The 24619-nt window shown below is 40.1% G+C and overlaps 2 protein-coding genes across 8 annotated transcripts in view; one reads left to right on the top strand and one right to left on the bottom strand.

Annotated features, from left to right (window-relative positions):
• Window positions 1–5584: 5584 nt before the first annotated feature.
• LOC144973809 (sterile alpha motif domain-containing protein 15-like) lies at window positions 5585–11708 on the top strand. Of its 2 annotated transcripts, XM_078916712.1 has the most exons (4): window positions 5585–5830; window positions 9102–9227; window positions 10296–10332; window positions 11363–11569. In XM_078916712.1, the coding sequence occupies exons 1-4, from the start codon at window positions 5628–5630 to the stop codon at window positions 11426–11428; spliced, it is 432 nt and encodes a 143-aa protein (XP_078772838.1). In that variant the 5' UTR covers window positions 5585–5627; the 3' UTR covers window positions 11429–11569. The 2 variants fall into 2 exon arrangements, with proteins under 2 accessions (XP_078772838.1, XP_078772830.1); XM_078916704.1 differs by lacking the exon at window positions 10296–10332 and having other exon boundaries at window positions 11363–11708.
• A 43-nt stretch (window positions 11709–11751) lies between these two features.
• LOC144973771 (uncharacterized) overlaps window positions 11752–24619 on the bottom strand; it is an 87040-nt gene continuing 74172 nt past the window's right edge. For all 6 annotated transcript variants that reach the window (XM_078916686.1, XM_078916692.1, XM_078916697.1 and 3 more), the window contains one exon: window positions 11752–13610. In XM_078916686.1, the coding sequence (XP_078772812.1) occupies window positions 12873–13610 (738 nt within the window). In that variant the 3' untranslated portion in view covers window positions 11752–12872. The remainder of the gene's footprint in view (window positions 13611–24619) is intronic.

Here is a 24619-nt window from a genome sequence, read left to right as displayed (position 1 = left end):
AGAACATTGCCACACACAAAAAAAAAAACACACAATTACAAAGGCCCGAGTGAATTCAACTTAATTATATCTATAGATAGTTTGAGCTTGGCTAAGAAGCTCATAACATTGCCACACACAAAAAAAAAAACACACAATTACAAAGGCCCGAGTGAATTCAACTTAATTATATCTATAGATAGTTTGAGCTTGGCTAAGAAGCTCATAACATTACCATCCGGAAGTATGTTATAACGGACCAACATACCAAACTATGAGTCACCATGAACTTTTATAGTCTGGATAATACAGTTTAGTGAGAAGTACTCATAAACGTGGATAGCAAAAAACAATAACAAAGACCTGAATGACGACCTCTTCGTTCTATCTTTACAATTTGTATTGTGTTAAGCTGTTGCATTTGTTCATGGTTATAACCCAATGAACCACACACACACAAACAAACATACACACACACACACATTGAGTAGTACTCACCAACCGTCTGTCTTATTATATAGACAGAGTCTAAAATGACTATCGGGACATGAAACTAAGGGGGAACTTCCGTATGTGGGTATCAATGTCAAGTCGGTTATGTGGTCTTGTGGTATGACACTCGCTTTCGGATAGGAAGGTCCTGGGTTCGAGCCTCGCTCGGCGCATAGTTGAGTCCTGGGAACAGGCTCTTTATTCACATTCTCTCACCGTGCTCAGATATAAAATGAGTATCTGGCCGTTTACAGCGTTGTCTCTGTCGGAAAAGAAATTGTAATATCGCCTAACAGGCGTAATGTCTCGTTCTACATGTTATGTGTTGCTGTTGGTCGGGGACCCTTATAAAGTTCTTTGAGCACGTTTAGTGGATATTGCGCTATATAAAAGCTTATAAAACAACAGAGTCGGTATGTGTTTCAATAATACACACACCATTTCTACCCCCCGATAATAGCAATCGTCAAAATACACAAAAGTTTATAGATAGTATGCAGATGACGTCACTTAGGCCTTTGTTATTGTTTTTGCCATCCGCGTTTGTGAGTTGTTCTCACTAAACTGTATTAACCAGACTATAAAAGTTCATGGTTACACAGAGTTTGTGTGTTGGTCCGTTATACTTCCGGATGGCAATGTTGTGAACCCCTTGGCCAAGCGCATTCTATCTATAGTCTGTCAAAGAGAGTTTTGTGATAAGTAATCTCCCAACTGAAGATAGAAAGCTGCGAAATTTAAGATAATATACAAATAAATATTATGAGCGAGAGAATGTTTACCAACTTGACAGGGTCTGATATAGATAGAACGAAATTGACGTCACTCAGCTCATTGTTATTATTTTAGCCAGCCATTTTTATGATTGGTTCTCACTAATTGTATTAATCAGGCTATAAACGTTTAACGTTACACATTGTTTTGTGTCGGTACGTTATACTCGGCTGGCGGATGTTGTAAAGTTTTAGATAAACGCAATGCATCAATATCATCTGCTTTTAAAACCCTAAAGATAGAACGAAATTGACGTCATTTAGCTATGTTCGCTTTTAGCCAGCCATTTCAATTAATAGTTCTCTCTCAATTGTATTAATCAGACAATAAACGTTTAAGGTTACATTTCTTTTCTTTGTGCTGGTACCTTCTATGCGGCTGGCATGTTAAGAGTTTTATTCTTAAAACGAGGGGGGCGGGGGGGGGGGGGCAATATTGATAATGATGAAATTTGACCCAGTTGGCTAATAATAATAATAATAATAATAATAATAATAATAATAATAATAATAATGTTAATTGAGCTTTATATAGCGCAATATCCACTAAATGTGCTCAAAGCGCTTTACAAGGGGCCCTGGTCAACAGCAAAATTTAACATGTCACGGGACATGCCGCCTGTTAGGCGATATTACATTTTTTTCGGACAAAGACAACGCTGTTAACGGCCAGGTACTCATTTTACACCCGAGTACGGTGAGAGAAAGTGAGTAAAGAGCCTTATCCAAGGACTAACTATGCGCCGAGCGCGAGGCTCGAACCCAGGACCTTCCGATCCGAAAGCGAGTGTCATACCACAAGACCATATAGCCGCATAATAACCTGTAATAATAATAATAATAATAATAATAATAATAATAATAATAATGATAATAATAATAATAATATAATATAAATGATGATGATGATGATGATGATGATGATGATGATGATGATGATGGTGAAGATGATGATGATAATAATAATAATAATAAGGCTAATAATAATAAATAATAATAATAATAATAATAATAATAATAATAATAATAATATAATAATAATAATAATAATAATAATAATAACAATAATAATAATAATAAAGATAAAAATAATAGTAATAATATTAATTATTATTATATGTTGTTGTTGTTTGTTACGATGAGATTATTTTGTTTAGATTTATTTCTTTTCCTTTTTTTATATACAGTTTTTATCGTCCTGCTTATGATTATTGTCGAAAATATATCAACTTCTGGATAAACTTTAGACCCAATATTCACCATCATCATCATCATCATCATCATCATCATCATCATCATCATCATCATCATCATCATCATCATCATCATTATCATCATCATCATCATCATCATCATCATCATCATTATCATCATCGTCATTTGCGTCGCCGTTGTCGTGCGTTGTCATCCGTTGTCGTTGCTGTGGTAAAAATAACCATGACCATTCACTGCAGCAACTGTTACTGAGATTCGTGGACAAGATGATGGGCATTATTATAATATATTTAGCCAAAGGTTTTAAGGGTGCTCCATTTAATCTATGTCAATTTGATGGTTCCTCCGTGATGTCTTGTTGCTTTACCTGGCAAGCTCTTGACATGGTTGCCTTATAGAATGAGTCTCGGGTAATTCAATCAACATACAATGCATACTCTTTTGAAAATTCGATACCGTACGTCATTTATAGAATACTTTGTTAAACTAGTCGAATAAACATTTCAGTGTTTTTATTTTTGACTGGTATTAACCCATGAACGTGAACAGAAGCCACCTCAGTACATGCTTATCACCCGGAGCACACAGCCCACAGATCCTGAGCATCACCCACAATAAGCAACAATAATGTGATGTCAAAATACTGGTTCCAATCTCCCCGGATGGCTGGATACATGCCTTGTGCAACTGATAGTTTGAAAGATCATCCATCCTCGCTCTTTTACGCCATGCAATTATAAAAATCTGCATATACATCCTGCGACTAAAATAGTAATCCACCGTATGATTCAATCTGTTCATTGTTTGTCATCTGGAGGACTGTTTACACACTTCCAATGAGATATTACTGGAACACAGGAAGGTGTGACGTCAAGACTTCTACTTCCAATTTTAACACAACGTTTGAAAAATGATGCATATTGTTGGCAAGTGATGAGATGCAATATATTGACATAATTGCTCTTGGTTCGTCTTTGGATTGTAGTGACATAATTACCTTCTGGGATATACTATATTATTAGCATTATCATCATCATTATCATTATCATTGTTATTGTTATTTTATTATTATTATTATTATTATTATTATTATTATTATTATTATTATTATTATTATCATTATCATATTATATTATTATTATTATTATTATTATTATTATTATTATTATTATTATTATTATTATTATTATTATTATTATTATTATTATTATCATCATCATTATTATTCCTATTTAAAACTGGGAAACACCATGTGACGTGTGCAAAACATATGAGATATCAGACGAAAGCAGATGGTAACCATTTAGATAACGTCTTCAAAACAAAAGTCTGGTAGCATGTGGTAAAACACGTTCACCTGCCTTTGACCGCTCACCTTCCATAGCAAATTATAGAAAAAAAAGTATCCATTAAAATGTGGTTGTTGGGTGCCAAAATAAACACATACTCAAAATAGATCTCCCGTCTTTGTTATTTAAATTGTAGATAAAACACTCCAATATTGGAGGACCTACACTAGCTACCTGTAAAGTTTAGAATTGAATCTAAAATACTCACCCATGTTTTCAATTGCTTAAACAATTCTGCTCCTGTTTACCTTCAGGAACTTATCCACCTTTATGAACCCAGTCGAAATTTAAGATCTGCTAATTTAAACAACCTAAGGAAACCCCCAAAATCGTTAGTTTTTCATGAGAAATCCTTTGACCACCATTACCCCGACTGTGGAACTCCATCAATATTGAAACTAAAAATAGTGAAAATCCACTTATCTTTGTAAAACGGTTAAAAACTGAGCTTTTCTGTAGGGCATATAATTTGGACTCTTAGTATGTATTTTATTATAATATATTATGTTGTCATCGAATTTGTGTGGTTTTTAACATGCCAGTTCTATATTTGTATATCATACATGATGTGTTGATGTAAAGCGCCAGTGAACAAGTCTAAATTGGAACTAGGCGCTATATAAATTCATTATATTATTATATCATATTATTATTTCTCTCTCTCTCTCTCTCTCTCTCTCTCTCTCTCTCTCTCTCTCTCTCCCTCTCTCTCTCTCTCTCTCTCTCTCTCTCTCTCTCTCCCTCTCTCTCTCCTCAGCCGTTAAGCGAAATTGTCTTCTTTTAAAAATGAAAGGTAAACCTGAATCGACTGTTGTAGTCCACGGAAATATGCCCAGTAATCGGAATACTCAACTGTTGTAAAAAAAAAGAATAGAAAAAAGAAAAAAAAAGGGTGAGATTTCGTCATTTTGCGGCATGCAAACCAATGTAATTTATATGGTCAATTGAAGTATTGTTTTTAACATAACATAGTTGAGTTTTGGAGAGAGAAAAAATGTAGAAAATTGAAATATTGGTGATTTTTTTTTTTTTACTATCTCCTGAAAAATGCGTAAATCTAGACTTACAACTATTGAGGGCATACGACCCGCTTAAGGGGATGTAATAAGTAATTTGAATGTCAACAAGTGAGTTGAGATAAATTGTCTTTCTTCCTAAAGAAGAAAATTAAGATCATAGACTCCACTTTTTATAGTCAAATTAAATAGCACTGTGATCATGCTGCCCTACAAATCAAGTGGAGCAACACCAAACAACCAGCATCGACACCAGATTCCACCATCGTCGGTTTATTGCTGACCCAGTTCTTTGACCCTAGCAAAATGGCGTGAGATAAAGCAAGCATTGATAAGTAAGTCCTATATTCAGCCTTAAATATAATAAAATAAAATAATATCTCTTTGTGATTGATATGAGACTTTCTCATGGCTATTCTAGCCGCACAACTCTGCGTTCTCTGGAGTTTATATATTTATGCGCCTCATTATTGTCACTGTTTAATTCACCAGATATGCATTTTCATCACATTTTATCTTTTGAAACTTATTATTTCTCCGAAAGTGAATAGACAGCTTTGAAAAAAAAAAGAACATAATACTTTTGAAAAAGGTAAAAAAAAAAAAAAAATCAACAAAATCTTTATGGATTAAAGATTCATTTTTGTTCATTACTTTTTTTTTTTAATTTTACAGTCCACATCATCAAGCTGCTTAGTATCAATAATCTTTTCTCCGAAATTTGTCTTGTGCATATCGGTGCGTTGTCGTTCAAAACAAAAGCAACTAGGAAGTGTAGGGTTGAGAAAAGCAAAAAATACGCCATGGAGGAAATATCTGGCATTTCAAGCGAGGAGACAGCTGACTCTTCGAGACCTGTAGGTTGGTCCTTCACTCATATGTGGACAACCCTAGATGTTGGCCGTTTTATTCGAGATATCGGTTATCCCCGATATTCAAAATGTTTCATGGACAATATGATCAATGGTCAAGACTTTAAAGAGTTGAGTGCGTTTGATCTTCAAAGGTAAATAGAATAAAAAAAGAATAAGCTTATATAAAGCGCAATATCTACTAAACGTGCTCAAAGCGCTTTACAATGTGTCCATATCCAACTGCAACACGTAGAACGAGACATGACGCCTGCTAGGCAATATTACAATTTTACCGACAGGGACAACGCTGTTAACGGCCAAGTTCTCATTGTACACATGAGTACGGTGAGAGAATGAGAATGTGAGTAAAGAGACTTTCCAAGGACCCAGCTATATCGATCGAGGATCGAACCCAGGTAGATGAAACCTGCCCTATGACCATTTCATAATCATTTATAATTTCTTTTAATAGAAAATATGACTCATCGTCTCAAAACGGTATTAAGTCGGGATGAGCTGGACCCTTCAAAGCGAATTTAGAATTAAAATGACAAGAAATAGGAACTTTGAAGTTTTTGAGATAAGACATTGTATTTATTATCCATCTTATTGAATATAAATTAACCCCAAGTTTCATATTTCATACGATAATTTCAATTTTCCACCCCAAGTTTCATATTTCATACGATAATTTCAATTTTCCACCCCAAGTTTCATATTCCTGACGATAATTTCAATTTTCCACCCCAACTTCATCCCGACATAAAACCGTTTTGAGAAGATAGGTCACAAATGTAGATGTTTGTCTTTCTTGTAAATGACAATATAACTTGCTATTAGTACTGCTAGTTTGCTTTTTATCAAACTAAGACTTTCTACACAGCCTAGGTATTCAACAAAAATTAAAATAGTAACAGCTTTGATAAAGAACAATTATTCATTTCTGATCAACACTTTTCATAGTCTACAGCTTTTGCCAGCTTAGTGTTTATGCTGGCCTAAAGTGACTATTTGATAAGGGACACGTGAATATTTAATGTTTGTGATTAGAATTATTTGAGGACATTTTTCACTTTATTCGGATTATTATGTTCGTCATAGCAACTACCTTGGTAAATTAAAGAAATTATGGAACAGGCCCCAGTATAAGATAAAGATCTGAACAAGTGTGTATGAAAGGTGCCAGCCAAAACAAGAAAGAAAAATAGAAGACAGTAAAAAAAAAAACATGCCAAAAAATCAGTCGACTGATTTTTTGGGATGTTTTTTTTTCCTTCTATTTTTCTTTCTTGCTTTGCAGGGTACCTTTCATACACACTTGTTCAAATCTTAATCTTGGTCAAATTTCAATGTTCTGCAGGAGAAAAATAAATGGATCATTTATATAGATGTATAAGGAACTACATTTTTTTTTAGAATTATAAGTTGTCAGGTGTGTAATAAATATGCAATGTTTATCCCCCTTCTTTACACAGAAAAGGAGTGCACAAACTTTTGTTTTGGCAATTAGTGGGTCTGCCGACTGGAGACTGGTCCATTAACTGTCAGGTCATACCATTTGATGAACATACAAAATGAATTTTGTCAACACAATTAAAAACTTAAACAAGAATAATTTAGGAAGGCTGATTGTTTGGGACGTTTTTTTCCTAGTATTTTTCTGACTTTTTCTATATTATTCACACATTAATGTTTCAAATTTGAACCTGCACTAATGTCTGCTCTCAAAATTTTCACTCATAATATATTATTATCTTTTAAAATGATAAATGCAACTTTTACTGTGTGCGGCTTTGTGGCCCTGTGGGGTCATGGAACGGTAAGTACCTGGTTCGAGTCCGCTCTGGTTGCGCAAAAATGTGAGTCAATGGAAAAGGCATTTTTCGCCACACTCAGGTGCAAAATATGTTCTTGGCGATGTAGCTAACAGTGTTGTCTCTGTGGACAAAATTTTAATAGCGACTTTTGCAGCTGTAATGTCTTGTTTTAAATGATAATTATCGCTGTTGATTTGGGATCCCTTGTAACGCGCTTTTAGCATATTAATTTCGTGGATATTGTTTTATTTTAAAGCTCAAGATTCAAGACAGTTACCCCCGTGATTCATCACCAAAACATTTGTGACCCATCGCCTCAAAACAGTATTATGTCGGAACGAATCATATGCTTAAAAGGCGAATTAAATGTCAAAAATATAAACTGTTGGCATTAGCACCCAAAAATATGGTATCCATTCTCCTCAATAAAACATACAAGCTCAACACAAGTCTGATATTTCTGGTTATAAATTAAATTTTCAACATCTTAACCAACCCGACTTAATTCCGTTTTGAAGACGAGGGTCACCTTTTTCCCATTTCTGTGAATTGTAAATCACTGATGCATGTCATGAAAATCGAGCAAACATTGTAAATCAGACCTGTTCACTACATCGAAAATTCGTAGAATTCTCCAACTGCAGAGCAACATTAGCATCTTACTTACTTCCTTATCCGTGGCCTGAGCTTGTATGCACGTTGCCTGTCATATGCCTCCACGACGATCTATCCTCTGCCTCCCTCATGTACTCGGAGTTTGTAGGGATTGTTGCTTATTGACAGTCCCTAACTGGTCAAGAGCGTCAACCTCAAACGACCCCGGGCTCATTTTCCTTCAATGTAGCCACTAAGTGTTAGGCTTTCAACGTGCCCTCGTTGCCTTTTCTGGCAGTTTTCACAATCTGTATGGATTTCCCTATTCTATGCAAAACTTCTTCGTTTGCCATTCTTTCTGACTATTTGATGTTTTGCAGTCTTCGAAAGCTTCTTGGCGGTTTTGACATTTCTTGTCCAGAGTCCAGGTTTCACACGCGTAAAGGAGAGACGAGAGAATGTAAGTTCGGATCACCTTGAATTTCTTGTTTAATTTGATATTGGTGGCTCTTGGATTGTGGAATATGTTTTCACCGATCGCAATTCTTTGTTTTATTTCTACAAAATCTTAGCATCATTAATTCAAAACGGTATTATATTCTGTCGGAGCAAATCATATGCTTAAAAGGCGAATTAAATGTTAAACTCGTCAAAAATATAAACTGTTGACATTAGCACCCTAAACTATGGTATCCATTCTCCTCAATAAAACAAACAAGCTCAACACAAGTCTGATATTTCTGGTTATAAATTAAATTTTCAACATCTTAACCAACCCGACTGAATACCGTTTTGAAGCGAAGGGTCACATATCATTTCGGTGTCATTATACATTAACCAAACAATTTTTGAAGCAAATTTCAATGTTCTGCTGGAGAAAAAAATGGATCATTTATATAGATGTAAAAGGAACTTATTATTTTCCCGGGAAAACTACAATTTTTTTTAGAATTATAAGTTGTCAGGTATGTAATAATAAATATGCAATGTTTATCCCCCCTTCTTTACACAGAATAGGAGTGCACAACATGCTTGATGCGATGCGTATTCACATTATCATAAAGAGAGCTGCTAACGGGATACGTTATAATTTCGAAGAGCCGGACCAGCCGCCAAATGTCTCCTACATAAATAACGGGTAATAATAATCTTACAATTCAATTTCTTACCCACCCTTCCTCCTTCCATGAAATGGAAAGGGTCAACAGTTTACATTCCAAGATTTTTAGAGAGAGAGAGAGAGAGAGAGAGAGAGAGAGAGAGAGAGAGAGAGAGAGAGAGAGAGAGAGAGAGAGAGAGAGAGAGAGAGAGAGAGAGAGAGAGAGAGAGAGAGAGAGAGAGAGAGAGAGAGAGAGAGAGAGAGACGGTGTGTTATATTTATTTCCGTCGACCTGTTTTTTTTTTACTGACTGAAGGTGTTTGAGCCCGAAATGTTCCGTGTTTAGTATTTTATTCTTTTGTTTTGAAGCTGTTATATTCAATTTTCTTTATTTCTTTTTACTGCGCACGTTAAGTGGACATTGCTCTATAAAAATGCTTTTTGTTGTTTATAAAAACTACAAATCACAATAGGATCCAGTAGTCTGATGTCACGCCGCCCGGCAACGGCGGTCATCTTGGTTCTAAACAAAGAATATCATTACTTTTTAATCTTCATGCTGGCTAGAACTTTCATATGCCTTGTGATCAGAATGTGTAAAAGTCAAAACATGATCAAATTTATGTTTTTTTCCCCCTCTGGATACGCTTTTATGCTCGCCGGAGAAATATTTCATACGGGCGTCCGCCATTGTTCCGATAGTTTAGAGCCAGTGTTACTAAGTTACCATGCGTCATTAGGAAGGAAGTGACGTTACGACTGTTGAAGAGTATTGATGATGAATGCGAACAGAGGTCTTGATAGCTCAGTTAGTACAGCACTTGCCTCACAAACAAAGGGACTGGTAATGGTCCCTAGTTCAGTGGATATTTTCTCTGACTCGTATTAATGTCATTTTCAAAAAACCGTCAAATTTTGAATGGTCTCTTCCGGAACCAAATAAAATGTCAAGCGCCGAATGCAAACGTTTACATTTTTAACCTAATTATTTTTCACAAGAGCATTATTTTACAAAGTGTCAATTTAATTATTTTCACATAACTTAAAAAAAAATTACACATGGAATGCTCAGATGATATTGATATTTTCTTTTCATGTGCAAGAAAGTAGGGAACTGCCCGATACCAGCACCTTTTCTTGTGAGGTAAGTGCTGAACTAGCTTAGCTATCGAGTTCTCTGTGCGCATCACTTGGGATTTATATAGACCATGGCCCTCTATAGACCGAATGCCGATGACGTCAAAAATATATCATTTACGGTTGCTTCCCTCGAATCGAGTACCCTGTAACTTCCGATCGCTTTGTTTACATTGGGAGCTTCAACTGATTGTGGCCAAGTCAACATAAAACTGTCAAAATGCCGAAGATTTGTGCTGTCTATTGATGCTCTAAATCGTCTAGAAAGAAAGGTCCTAACACAGACCCCTGTTTACTCCAAATGCTTGGGGTTAATATATTAAAAAGTTATAGTTTGGTTGAATCTATTATAGGGAATGAGATTAGCGGAAGACTAGCGTCCCTTGATTGGAAGTCACGAGCGGAAAAGGTATTAGAGAGAGAACGTCATGTTGGTTGTGCAGCATGAGACACTTCACCGAAAGCGAGGACGAGAGAGACGCATGCGCAAAACCATTTTGACGTTCTCTCTGTAAGGTGACGTCCAATCAAGGGACGCTTCTCTTCCGCTAATCTCATTCCCTATTGGATATAATATATGATTTGACTCGTCGGGGAGCCCGAAAGGCAAATCTAGTATAATCATGATTATACATTACATAAATTCTATACTATCATTATTTATTTATTTATTTGTTATTATTAATAATAATAATAATAATTAATAATAATAATATAATAATAATATAATAATATATAAAAATATAATAATAATAATATAATATTATTATTATTTTATTATTATTTTATCATTATTATTATTATTATTATATATATTATATATTATTATTATATTATATCATTATTATTATTAGTAGTATAGTAGTAGTAGTATAATATATAGTATAGTAGTTTATTAGTAGTAGTAGTAGTAGTAGTAGTAGTAGTAGTAGTAGTAGTAGTAGTAGTAGTAGTAGTAGTAGTAGTAGTAGTAGTAGTATAACATTAAATATTAGTTTTTTGTTATTGTATTTTTTATGTTTAAATTTATTTTTCAGTTTAATAGGCAGTACAACAGTACCGTTTGCCGAACCATTTTATATGGAGCCAATAAAACCCAGTGATCTAAGACTACCGTACAGAGACTCGGGAAGCCAATATCGACGGTATCACATGACGGGCCCCACCATTAATCATCAACGATCTATTTGCACCCGTAAAGTGGATAACACGATGGCAGATGCTACTTTACATAACAAGTAATGCAATCCTGTTCTTATTAAATATATATGAATATAATAGGCGATTTATTTATTTTCATTTGTCAAAGATTGTCGATAAAGTAGTTATATCAGATATGATCATATAAAAGCTGCTGTTTTTATGTTGGCTGATAAGTCGTGAACTGTGATTATTTCTAATTGATAGAGAATTAAACAGAAACACCTTTTTGACACTTATATTCGTTCATATTATTTTAATGCTGGCACAATGAAAATACACTTTGTTGTACATCAATGAACCATTAAGACCACCACAGTTTATATTTATGCCATCATGTTAACATGAAAACCTATCAATAAATTAAATAAATCATGGATAATCACAATAATTTATTTATCGCATTGTCACATTTTTCATCATGCTCAATTCGGAGACGAAATGTGGGATGTGGTTTACAGTTGAGCCATATGCTGAAAATCAGTTTGCAATCTCTCTCTCTCTCTCTCTCTCTCTCTCTCTCTCTCTCTCTCTCTCTCTCTCTCTCTCTCTCTCTCTCTCTTATCCATTTAATTCCTGATCGATTGCTACTAGTGCGGCTATGTGATCTTGTTCTATGACATTCGCCTTCTGATCGGAAAGTCTTGGGCTCGAGTCCCGCTCTGATCGGCGCGTATTTGAGTCCCTGAAAAAAGTTTCTTTACTCACATTCTCTCACCGTAAAATCATTACCTCTCCGTTAACAGCTTTGTCTCTGTCAAAATAAAATAAAAGGAAATATCGCCTGACAGGCGTCATGTCTCGTCCTATATGTTAAGTGCTGCTGTTGGATAGGGACCCTTTGTAAAGCGCTTTGAGTACGTTTAGTGGATATTGCTCTATATAAATGCTCACATTTGTGACGCATTGCCTTAAAGGGATTTTTGGGGGTGGGTGATTTAGGTGATAGTAATTGCATTTATTGTCAAACTACATAAGACTCGTCTTTGTGTTTTAATGTGGAAATTTAATAATATAATTTCTTAAAAGAAACGAAAACTAAAATGTCACATTCCAGTTCATTCTTGATTTTGTTATCACTTTATGGCATTTGGTTCACCCAGATATATAACCGTTTTGAGACGATGGGTCAAATATTTTAAAAACAAAACTATATTGCCGTAGAATAGTACAATAATATATTAATCTATGTTGCTATTTACATACACACAGTTTATGTAAAATTTAAATATCACAACTGTTACATCATCACATGTAATTACTATAATTGTATTATTTCACTATGTTATTGCACTTAAGTCCGTTTTAAAACATTGATATAACATTGCTCACATAATATAATTCGAATCACGATGAATAATTGCGTCTCAGGTGATCATCGTCGTTACAAATTATCTTATCCACAACATTGTCTGATACAGAGGTAGTGAGGTGTTTGGGCGTGCTCAAATTTGGGGGTTTGCTTATTTGGAAAGATGCTTTTCGAACAGGCTCGTACTCCACTTCGGATTTGTGTTTTTGTTGATTACTCAACTCACTCAAAACATTCATAGAAACACTTCTCTTGGCACATACATACACACCGTTTTTGCCAATGTTATCAAATTTTTCTTCAATAGAATCTAAATCTTCATCGCTACTCTCATCGTCAGATTGAAATGATGAGTTCACCGCACCAACATTTTTATCGGAATCTTTGGACTCGGAGTTCAGATCATTAAAATCCTGTGAATTTACAAAGAACGAAAGTTTGTAAAAGTTATTGCGAAATTCACCATCGTTATCAAGTGCATTTGGTGTTGTAGATTCTTCGTGATTGGAGTAAAATTGCGTTCGGAATCGTTGGTCAGAAGACGGGCTCCTTGGAATGATATTAGCAACATTTATTCCGTTTTTGTGTGGCGATACGTGATTGTTTGAGATTTCATCTCTAGATTGAGATTCATTGAAGTCATCGACCGCTCCATGCTCAAGACTATGTGAGCTGGATTGTTGAGATATGACTGACTTGAGGTAATCAATTTCGGCTTTAGCCTCTTGCATCTCTAGTTCCTTTTGCATCACCTCTCTGTTCAAATCTCGAATCTGTCAATGGAAATCAAAATTCAGAGATTACTGAGAATCAAATTGACTAATCAGGCATTGATGTAAGATAAAAACATGAAAGGCAGTGTATGAAACAGTGCCAAACAAGCAGTAAGAAACAGTAAAAGAAACAAACTCATTCCCCTCCCCCCTCCCAAAATCAGCTTACATCGACTGAGGATCGAACCTCAAACCTGCTAATTACCCGTTTGATGTGTAACCCTTACATCACAGAGATTACCTGACAGTTGGGACAATTTATAGCTTATAATAATATAATAGACCGTGTAACGTGCATTTGCAAGAGCGTATATCATGAATGGCGAGTGAAAGACCGAAGTAAGTAGGCATATCAAGAAGACTGCTAAGGACAGGGCTATCTATAATATTATACCTAATTCTTTCCCCACAAAATAAATAGTATACAAACCATAATAAATGAGGCCCGTCGTATCAACCTGGTATTATGTCGGAATGAACTGGATGCAGAAAACCGAGTTTTATGTTATGATACTTCTTAAAAATATTCCCGAATAAAGATTTTTTTTAGTGTAATCCTCATTACGAGGGCTCTTTCATAATTAACCGAAAAATGCCTGTAAAATCCGCGTTTTTTATGCTATCAACAAAATTCTTGCACGTGTTCATACCTTGACTCGTCCTTCATTTCTCTACGTAACAGCCAAGTCTGTCGACACACTTCTGCCAACGCCGCACCATGGAATAGATACCCTCTCGGAAGAAATTTCCGTCAAGGTTTTGTAGCCATTTCCGCACATGGTCAACAAGCTGTCCATCGACATCAAAGCGCTTTCCTGCCAGCTCACGTTTCAGTGGCCCAAAGAGGTGATAATCAGATGGTGCGAGGTCTGGACTGTGTGGTGGGTGTGGCAAAATCTCCCATCCATATTTCTCTAGCCAACCTTGCGTCACTCGTGCTGTGTGGGGTGTAGCGTTGTCGTGTTGCAAAATGACCCCGTTGGTCAACTGCCCTGGGCGCTTTCTGCGAATGGCCTCCCTAAGCTTGTCAAGAGTTTGGCAGTACCTTGCAGCATTGATTGTTTCTCCAGGTTGTAAGGTTTCGAACAGAATAACACCACGACTGTCCCAGAAAACAGTTCCCATTATTTTCTTTGCTGACCGCATGACTTTGAATTTCTTCGCGACAGGTGAGGATGTCATCGAATCTTGCTTTGTTTCTGGGGTGCAATGGTGCGACCAAGTCTCATCACCGGTGACTATGCTGTCAAGAAAAGTCACATCGTACCCTAGAAAGTCTCCGCCGGCGTTGGCAGTATGCCCGTGAACCCTGCGTGAGCTCTTGCTTCTTTTCAAAAGTTCCCTGCAGATGTCCAATCTTTGTTCTTTATGATTGTCTGTCAATTGCTTAGGAACCCATCTTGCGCTGACTTTTCTGTAGCCAAGTTCATCAAATACAATTCTATGGGCAGAAGTTTCCGAAATTTCAAGACTGCTTGCGATTTCATGAAGTTTCAACCTCCTGTCTTGACGAATAAGCTCATCAACTCACTTCACATTGTCTTCTGACGTCGCAGTTATCGAACGCCCTCTCCCTTCCCTGTCTGTCAAGTCGGAATGGCCGGCTTCAAACAAATTACACCAGTGATAGACTTGTGTACGGCTTATAACATGCTCACCATATACACCCTGAAGTTCTTTATGAATTTCGGTAGGATTCAGACTTTTGGCGTTCAAAAAACGTATGACAGCTCTGATTTCCTCCTTTGACCAAGTTTCAAGGTGGGCCGCCATCTTTAAAATCGTCTAGAAATTCATTGTGCAAAATGATGCACTTCATAATTTCTGGGAATATCCGTAGGGAAATAAGGAATATCATGTCGTTTACAGAATTAAAAAATCTCCACTGGTTGCTGAGCAATGGGCATTTTTCGGTTATTTCTGAAAGAGCCCTCGTATAAATGCGGTGTGTCTTTTTTACGAAACCCGCCGAAACCCGCCGAAACCCGCCGAAACCTGCCGAAACCCGCCGAAACCCGACGAAACCCGACGAATCCCGACAAAGTTATGGGAAGTAGGTGGCAGTGGGCAGTGAACCTAGAACACAGGGAAGTGTACACCATTGGGGAGTGAACCTGGGACTGGGTTTCGGCGAGTTTCGTAAAAAAGAACTAGTGCTTTTTTACGAAACCCGCCGAAACCCGGCGAAACCCGACAATATCCAGCAAAGTTATGGGAAGTAGACAACTGTCGGGAGTGAACCCGAGACTCACGGAAGTGTACACCAGTAGGAGTGAACCTGAGACTAAGGTTATCGGCCGGTTTCGGCGGGTTTCCTAAAAAAGAATTAGTGCTTTATTACGAAACCCGCCGAAACCCGACAATATCCGGCAAAGTTATGTGAGTTTGGTAACAGTGGGGGGTGATCCTGGGAGTCAGGGAATTGCACACCAGTGGGGAGTTAACCTGGGACTGTGTAAAAAGGATATCAGTGGGAAATAAACCTGGGACTAAAGGGAGATGAATACCATTGAAAGTTGAAGCTGGATATGGGAGTTGAGTACCAGAGGAGAATAAACCTGACACTATAGAAGGTGGGCGCCAGTGGGGAGTGAACCTGGGACTCAGGGAATCGCACACCAGTGGGGGAGTAAACCTGGGACTGTGTAAAAAGGATATCAGTGGGAAATAAACCTGGGACTAAAGGGAGATGAATACCATTGAAAGTTGAAGCTGGATATGGGAGCTGAGTACCAGAAGAGAATGAACCTGACACTATAGGAGATGGGCACCGGTGTGGAGTGAACCTGGGGCTCAGGGAAGTGCACACCAATTGGGAGTTAACCTTGGACTGTGGGAGATGGATAACTGTGGGTATCCGAGCCGAACTATAGGAGTTGGGTACCAGAGGGGAATGAACCTGACACTATAGAAGGTGGGCGCCAGTGGGGAGTGAACCTGGGATTCAGGGAATTGCACACCAGTGGGGATTTCACCTGGGAATATGTAAAAAGGATATCAGTGGGAAATAAACCTGGGACTAAAGGGAGATGGATACCATTGAAAGTTGAAGCCGGATATGGGAGTTGAGTACCAGAGGAGAATGAACCTGACACTATAGAAGGTGGGCGCCAGTGGGGAGTGAACCTGGGACTCAGGGAAGTGCACACCAGTGGGGAGTTAACTTGGGACTGTGTAAAAAGGATATCAGTGGGAAATAAACCTGGGACTAAAGGGAGATGGATACCATTGAAAGTTGGTAGCCGGATATGGGAGTTGAGTACCAGAGGAGAATGAACCTGACACTATAGGAGATGGGCGCCAGTGTGGAGTGAACCTGGGACTCAGGGATGTGCACACCAATTGGGAGTTAACCTTGGACTGTGGGAGATGAACTGTGGGTATCCGAGCCGAACTATAGATAGTTCGAAGATGACGTCACTCAAGTCTTTGTTATTGTTGTTTGCCATCCGCGTTTATGAGTAATGCTCACTGAACTATATTAACCTGACTATAAACGTTCATGGATACACACAGCTTTGTGTGTTGGATGTTATACTTCCTGATGGCAATGTTATGAGCTTCTGAGCCAAGCGCATACTATCTATAGGAGTTGGGTACCAGAGGAGAATGAACCTGACATTATAGAAGGTGGGCGCCAGTGGGGAGTGAACCTGGGATTCAGGGAATTGCACACCAGTGGTGATTTAACCTGGGAATATGTAAAAAGGATATCAGTGGGAAATAAACCTGGGACTAAAGGGAGATGGATATCATTGAAATTTGAAGCCGGGTATGAGAGTTTGGTACCAGAGGAGAATGAACCTGACACTATAGGAGGTGGGCGCCAGTGGGGAGTGAACCTGGGACTATGTAAACAAGATATCAGTGGGAAATAAACCTGGGACTAAAGGGAAATGGATACCATTGAAAGTTGAAGCCGGATATGAGAGCTTGGTACCAGAGGAGAATGAACCTGACACTATAGGGGGTAGGCGCCAGTGGGGAGTGAACCTGGGACTATATAAAAAGGATATCAGTAGGAAATAAATCTGGGACTAAAGGGAGATGGATGCCATTGGGAGTTGAAGCCGGATTTGGGAGTTGGGTACCAGAGGAGAGAGAAATCTGACACTATAGGGGTAGGCGCCAGTGGGGAGTGAACCTGGGACTATATAAAAAGGATATCAGTAGGAAATAAATCAGGGACTAAAGGGAGATGGATGCCATTGGGAGTTGAAGCCGGATTTGGGAGTTGGGTACCAGAGGAGAGAGAAACCTGACACTATAGGAGGTGGGCGCCAGTGGGAGTGAACCTGGGACTATGTAAAAAGGATATCAGTGGGAAATAAACCTGGGACTAAAGGGAGATGAATATCATTGAAAGTTGAAGCCGGATATGAGAGTTTGGTACCAGAGGAGAATGAACCTGACACTATAGGAGGTGGGCGCCAGAGGGACTGAACCTGGGATTCAGGGAATTGCACACCAGTGGGGATTTAACCTGGGAATATGTAAAAAGGATATCAGTGGGAAATAAACCAGGGACTAAAGGGAGATGGATACCATTGAAATTTGAAGCCGGGTATGAGAGTTTGGTACCAGAGGAGAATGAACCTGACACTATAGTAGGTGGGCGCCAGTGGGGAGTGAACCTGGACTACGTAAACAAGATATCAGTGGGAAATAAACCTGGGACTAAAGGGAAATGGATACCATTGAAAGTTGAAGCCGGATATGAGAGCTTGGTACCAGAGGAGAATGAACCTGACACTATAGGGGTGGGCGCCAGTGGGGAGTGAACCTGGGACTATATAAAAAGGATATCAGTAGGAAATAAATCTGGGACTAAAGGGAGATGGATATCATTGGGAGTTGAAGCCGGGTATGAGAGTTTGGTACCAGAGGAGAATGAACCTGACACTATAGGAGGTGGGCGCCAGTGGGGAGTGAACCTGGGACTATGTAAACAGGATATCAGTGGGAAATAAACCTTGGACTAAAGGGACATGGATACCATTGAAAGTTAAAGCCGGATATGAAAGTTCGGTAAAGAGGAGAATGAACCGGACACAATAGGAGATGGGCGCCAGTGGAGAGTGAACCTGGGACTCAGAGAATTGCACACCAGTGGGGAGTTAACCTGGGAATATGTATAAAGGATATCAGTAGGAATTAAATCTGGGACTAAAGGGAGATGGATACAATTGGGAGTTGAAGCCGGATTTATTTCCCACTGATATCCTTTTTTAGATATTTACAGGTTAACTCCCCACTGGTGTGCAATTCCCTGAGTCCCAGGTTCACTCCACACTGGCGCCCATCTCCTATAGTGTCAGGTTCAATCTTCTCTGGTACTCAACTCCCATATCCGGCTTCAACTTTCAATGGTATCCATCTTCCTTTAGTCCCAGGTTTATTTCCCACTGATATCCTTTTTACACAGTCCCAGGTTAACTCCCCACTGGTGTGCAATTCCCTGACTCCCAGGTTCACTCCCCACTGGCGCCCACCTTCTACATTGTCAGGTTCATTCTCCTCTGGTACCCAACTCCTATAGTTCGGCTCATTACCCACAGTTATCTATCTCCCACAGTCCCAGGTTAACTCCAAATTGGTGTGCACTTCCCTGAGTCCCAGGTTCACTCCACACTGGCGCCCTTCTCCTATAGTGTCAGGTTCATTCTCCTCTGGTACTCAACTCCCATATCCAGCTTCAACTTTCAATGGTATTCATCTCCCTTTAGTCCCAGGTTTATTTCCCACTGATATCCTGTTTACATAATCCCAGGTTCACTCCCCACTGGCGCCCACCTTGTATAGTGTCAGGTTCATTCTCCTCTGTTACCAAACTTTCATATCCAGCTTCAACTTTCAATGGTATCCATCTCCCTTTAGTCCCAGGTTTATTTCCCTCTGATATCCTGTTTACATAGTCCCAGGTTCACTCCCCACTGGCGCCCACCTCCTATAGTGTCAGGTTCATTCTCCTCTGGTACCAAACTTTCATATCCGGCTTCAACTGTCAATGGTATACATCTCCCTTTAGTCCCAGGTTTATTTCCCATTGATATCCTTTTTACATATTCCCAGGTTAACTCCCCACTGTGTGCAATTCCCTGAGTCCCAGGTTCACTCCCCACTGGCGCCCACCTTCTATAGTGTCAGGTTCATTCTCCTCTGGTATCCAACTCCTATAGTTCGGCTCGGATACCCACAGTTATCCATCTCCCACATTCCCAGGTTAACTCCCAATTGGTGTGCACTTCCCTGAGTCTACTATAGTGTCAGGTTCATTCTCCTCTGGTACTCAACTCCCATATCCGGCTTCAACTTTCAATGGTATCCATCTCCCTTTAGTCCCAGGTTTATTTCCCACTGATATCCTTTTTACACAATCCCAGGTTCACTCCCCACTGGCGCCCACCTCCTATAGTGTCAGGTTCATTCTCCTCTGGTACCAAACTTTCATATCCGGCTTCAACTGTCAATTGTATACATCTCCCTTTAGTCCCAGGTTTATTTCCCATTGATATGCTTTTTACATATTCCCAGGTTAACTCCCCACTGGTGTGCAATTCCCTGAGTCCCAGGTTCACTCCCCACTGGCGCCCACCTTCTATAGTGTCAGGATCATTCTCCTCTGTTACCAAACTTTCATATCCAGCTTCAACTTTCAATGGTATCCATCTCCCATTAGTCACAGGTTTATTTCCCTCTGATATCCTGTTTACATAGTCCCAGGTTCACTCTCCACTGGCGCCCACCTCCTATAGTGTCAAGTTCATTCTCCTCTGGTACCAAACTTTTATATCCGGCTTCAACTGTCAATGGTATACATCTCCCTTTAGTCCCAGGTTTATTTCCCATTGATATCCTTTTTACATATTCCCAGGTTAACTCCCCACTGGTGTGCAATTCCCTGAGTCCCAGGTTCACTCCCCACTGGCGCCCACCTTCTATAGTGTCAGGTTCATTCTCCTCTGGTACCCAACTCCTATAGTTCGGCTCGGATACCCACAGTTATCCATCTCCCACATTCCCAGGTTAACTCCCAATTGGTGTGCACTTCCCTGAGTCTCCTACAGTGTTAGGTTCATTCTCCTCTGGTACTCAACTCCCATATCCGGCTTCAACTTTCAATGGTATCCATCTCCCTTTAGTCCCAGGTTTATTTCCCACTGATATCCTGTTTACATAATCCCAGGTTCACTCCCCACTGGCGCCCACCTTCTATAGTGTCAGGTTCATTCTCCTCTGTTACCAAACTTTCATATCCAGCTTCAACTTTCAATGGTATCCATCTCCCATTAGTCCCAGGTTTATTTCCCCCTGATATCCTGTTTACATAGTCCCAGGTTCACTCCCCACTGGCGCCCACCTCCTATAGTGTCAGGTTCATTCTCCTCTGGTACTCAACTCCCATATCCAGCTTCAACTTTCGATCGTATCCATCTCCCTTTAGTCCCAGGTTTATTTCCCACTGATATCCTGTTTACATAGTCCCAGGTTCACTCCCCACTCGCGCCCATCCCCTATAGTGTCAGGTTCATTCTCCTCTGGTACCAAACTTTCATATCCGGCTTCAACTTTCAATGGTATCCATCTCCCTTTAGTCCCAGGTTTATTTCCCACTGATATCCTTTATACATAGTCCCCGGTTCACTCCCCACTGGTGTGCAATTCCCTGAGTCCCAGGTTCACTCCCCACTGGCGCCCACCTTCTATAGTGTCAGGTTCATTCTCCTCTGGTACCCAACTCCTATAGTTCGGCTCGGATACCCACAGTTATCTATCTCCCACAGTCCCAGGTTAACTCCAAATTGGTGTGCACTTCCCTGAGTCCCAGGTTCACTCCACACTGGCGCCCTTCTGGTACCAAACTTTCATATCCGGCTTCAACTGTCAATGGTATACATCTCCATTTAGTCCCAGGTTTATTTCCCACTGATATCCTTTTTACACAGGTTCATTCTCCTCTGGTACTCAACTCCCATATCCAGCTTCAACTTTCAATGGTATTCATCTCCCTTTAGTCCCAGGTTTATTTCCCACTGATATCCTGTTTACATAATCCCAGGTTCACTCCCCACTGGCGCCCACCTTGTATAGTGTCAGGTTCATTCTCCTCTGTTACCAAACTTTCATATCCAGCTTCAACTTTCAATGGTATCCATCTCCCTTTAGTCACAGGTTTATTTCCCTCTGATATCCTGTTTACATAGTCCCAGGTTCACTCCCCACTGGCGCCCACCTCCTATAGTGTCAGGTTCATTCTCCTCTGGTACCAAACTTTCATATCCGGCTTCAACTGTCAATGGTATACATCTCCCTTTAGTCCCAGGTTTATTTCCCATTGATATCCTTTTTACATATTCCCAGGTTAACTCCCCACAGGTGTGCAATTACCTGAGTCCCAGGTTCACTCCCCACTGGCGCCCACCTTCTATAGTGTCCGGTTCATTCTCCTCTGGTACCCAACTCCTATAGTTCGGCTCGGATACCCATAGTTATCCATCTCCCACAGTCCCAGGTTAACTCCCAATTGGTGTGCACTTCCCTGAGTCTCCAATAGTGTCAGGTTCATTCTCCTCTGGTACTCAACTCCCATATCCGGCTTCAACTTTCAATGGTATCCATCTCCCTTTAGTCCCAGGTTTATTTCCCACTGATATCCTGTTTACATAATCACAGGTTCACTCCCCACTGGCGCCCACCTTCTATAGTGTCAGGTTCATTCTCCTCTGTTACCAAACTTTCATATCCAGCTTCAACTTTCAATGGTATCCATCTCCCATTAGTCCCAGGTTTATTTCCCTCTGATATCCTGTTTACATAGTCCCAGGTTCACTCCCCACTGGCGCCCACTTCCTATAGTGTCAGGTTCATTCTCCTCTGGTACCAAACTTTCATATCCGGCTTCAACTGTCAATGGTATACAGCTCCCTTTAGTCCCAGGTTTATTTCCCATTGATATCCTTTTTACATATTCCCAGGTTAACTCCCCACTGGTGTGCAATTCCCTGAGTCCCAGGTTCACTCCCCACTGGCACCCACCTTCTATAGTGTCAGGTTCATTCTCCTCTGTTACCAAACGTTCATATCCAGCTTCAACTTTCAATGGTATCCATCTCCCATTAGTCCCAGGTTTATTTCCCTCTGATATCCTGTTTACATAGTCCCAGGTTCACTCCCCACTGGCGCCCACCTCCTATAGTGTCAGGTTCATTCTCCTCTGGTACTCAACTCCTATAGTTTGGCTCGGATACCCACAGTTATCTATCTCCCACAGTCCCAGGTTAACTCCAAATTGGTGTGCACTTCCCTGAGTCCCAGGTTCACTCCACACTGGCGCCCTTCTCCTATAGTGTCAGGTTCATTCTCCTCTGGTACTCAACTCCCATATCCAGCTTCAACTTTCAATGGTATTCATCTCCCTTTAGTCCCAGGTTTATTTCCCACTGATATCCTGTTTACATAATCCCAGGTTCACTCCCCACTGGCGCCCACCTTCTATAGTGTCAGGTTCATTCTCCTCTGTTACCAAACTTTCATATCCAGCTTCAACTTTCAATGGTATCCATCTCCCTTTAGTCCCAGGTTTATTTCCCTCTGATATCCTGTTTACATAGTCCCAGGTTCACTCCCCACTGGCGCCCACCTCCTATAGTGTCAGGTTCATTCTCCTCTGGTACCAAACTTTCATATCCGGCTTCAACTGTCAATGGTATACATCTCCCTTTAGTCCCAGGTTTATTTCCCATTGATATCCTTTTTACATATTCCCAGGTTAACTCCCCACTAATGTGCAATTCCCTGAGTCCCAGGTTCACTCCCCACTGGCGCCCACCTTCTATAGTGTCCGGTTCATTCTCCTCTGGTACCCAACTCCTATAGTTCGGCTAGGATACCCACCGTTATCCATCTCCCACATTCACAGGTTAACTCCCAATTGGTGTGCACTTCCCTGAGTCTCCTATAGTGTCAGGTTCATTCTCCTCTGGTACTCAACTCCCATATCCGACTTCAACTTTCAACGGTATCCATCTCCCTTTAGTCCCAGGTTTATTTCCCACTGATATCCTGTTTACATAATCCCAGGTTCACTCCCCACTGGCGCCCACCTTCTATAGTGTCAGGTTCATTCTCCTCTGTTACCAAACTTTCATATCCAGCTTCAACTTTCAATGGTATCCATCTCCCATTAGTTCCAGGTTTATTTCCCTCTGATATCCTGTTTACATAGTCCCAGGTTCACTCCCCACTGGCGCCCACCTCCTATAGTGTCATGTTCATTCTCCTCTGGTACTCAACTCCCATATCCGGCTTCAACTTTCAATGGTATCCATCTCCCTTTAGTCCCAGGTTTATTTCCCACTGATATCCTTTTTACATATTCCCAGGTTAACTCCCCACTGGTGTGCAATTCCCTGAGTCCCAGGTTCACTCCCCACTGGTGTACACCGCCCTGATTCCCAGGATCACCCCCCACTGTTGCCAAACTCCCATAACTTTGCCGGATATTGTCGGGTTTCGGCATGTTTCGGCGGGTTTCGTAATAAAGCACTAATTATTTTTTACGAAACCCGCCTAAAGCGGCCGATAACCTTAGTCTCAGGTTCACTCCCGACTGGTGTACACCTCCCTGAGTCTCGGGTTCACTCCCCACAGTTGTCTACTTCCCATTACTTTGCTGGATATTGTCGGGTTTCGCCGGGTTTCGCCGGGTTTCCGCGGGTTTCGTAAAAAAGCACTAATTCTTTTTTACGAAACCCGCCAAAACCCAGTCCTAGGTTCATTCCCCAATGGTGTACACTTCCCTGAGTTCTAGGTTCACTCCCCACTGCCACCTACTTCCCATAACTTTGTCGGGATTCGTCGGGTTTCGTCGGGTTTCGGCGGGTTTCGCAGGGTTTCGGCGGGTTTCGGCGGGTTTCGTAAAAAAGACACACCGGTCTAAATCGACGTGAACATATTTGCAGGTCTGATAACCGGACGCGGTTATGGACTCGTTTTAAAATTGTTGTTAT

Source organism: Berghia stephanieae, chromosome 1 (genome assembly GCF_034508935.2).
Source record: "Berghia stephanieae isolate SIO BIC M18660-M18661 chromosome 1, UCSD_Bste_1.3, whole genome shotgun sequence".
Lineage (NCBI taxonomy): Eukaryota > Metazoa > Mollusca > Gastropoda > Nudibranchia > Aeolidiidae > Berghia > Berghia stephanieae.
The sequence above is the reverse complement of the archived record's forward strand: the minus strand, read 5'-3'. Positions and strand labels throughout refer to the sequence as shown.

Bases quoted from the DNA above. Each gene is read 5' to 3' on its own strand.
- LOC144973809 (XM_078916704.1), top strand. From the start codon at position 5,628: ATGGAGGAAATATCTGGCATTTCAAGCGAGGAGACAGCTGACTCTTCG. The intron at 5,831-9,101 runs GTAAATAGAATA...TTCTTTACACAG, and splicing joins AGTGCGTTTGATCTTCAAAG to AATAGGAGTGCACAACATGC. The intron at 9,228-11,362 runs GTAATAATAATC...TTTATTTTTCAG, and splicing joins GTCTCCTACATAAATAACGG to TTTAATAGGCAGTACAACAG.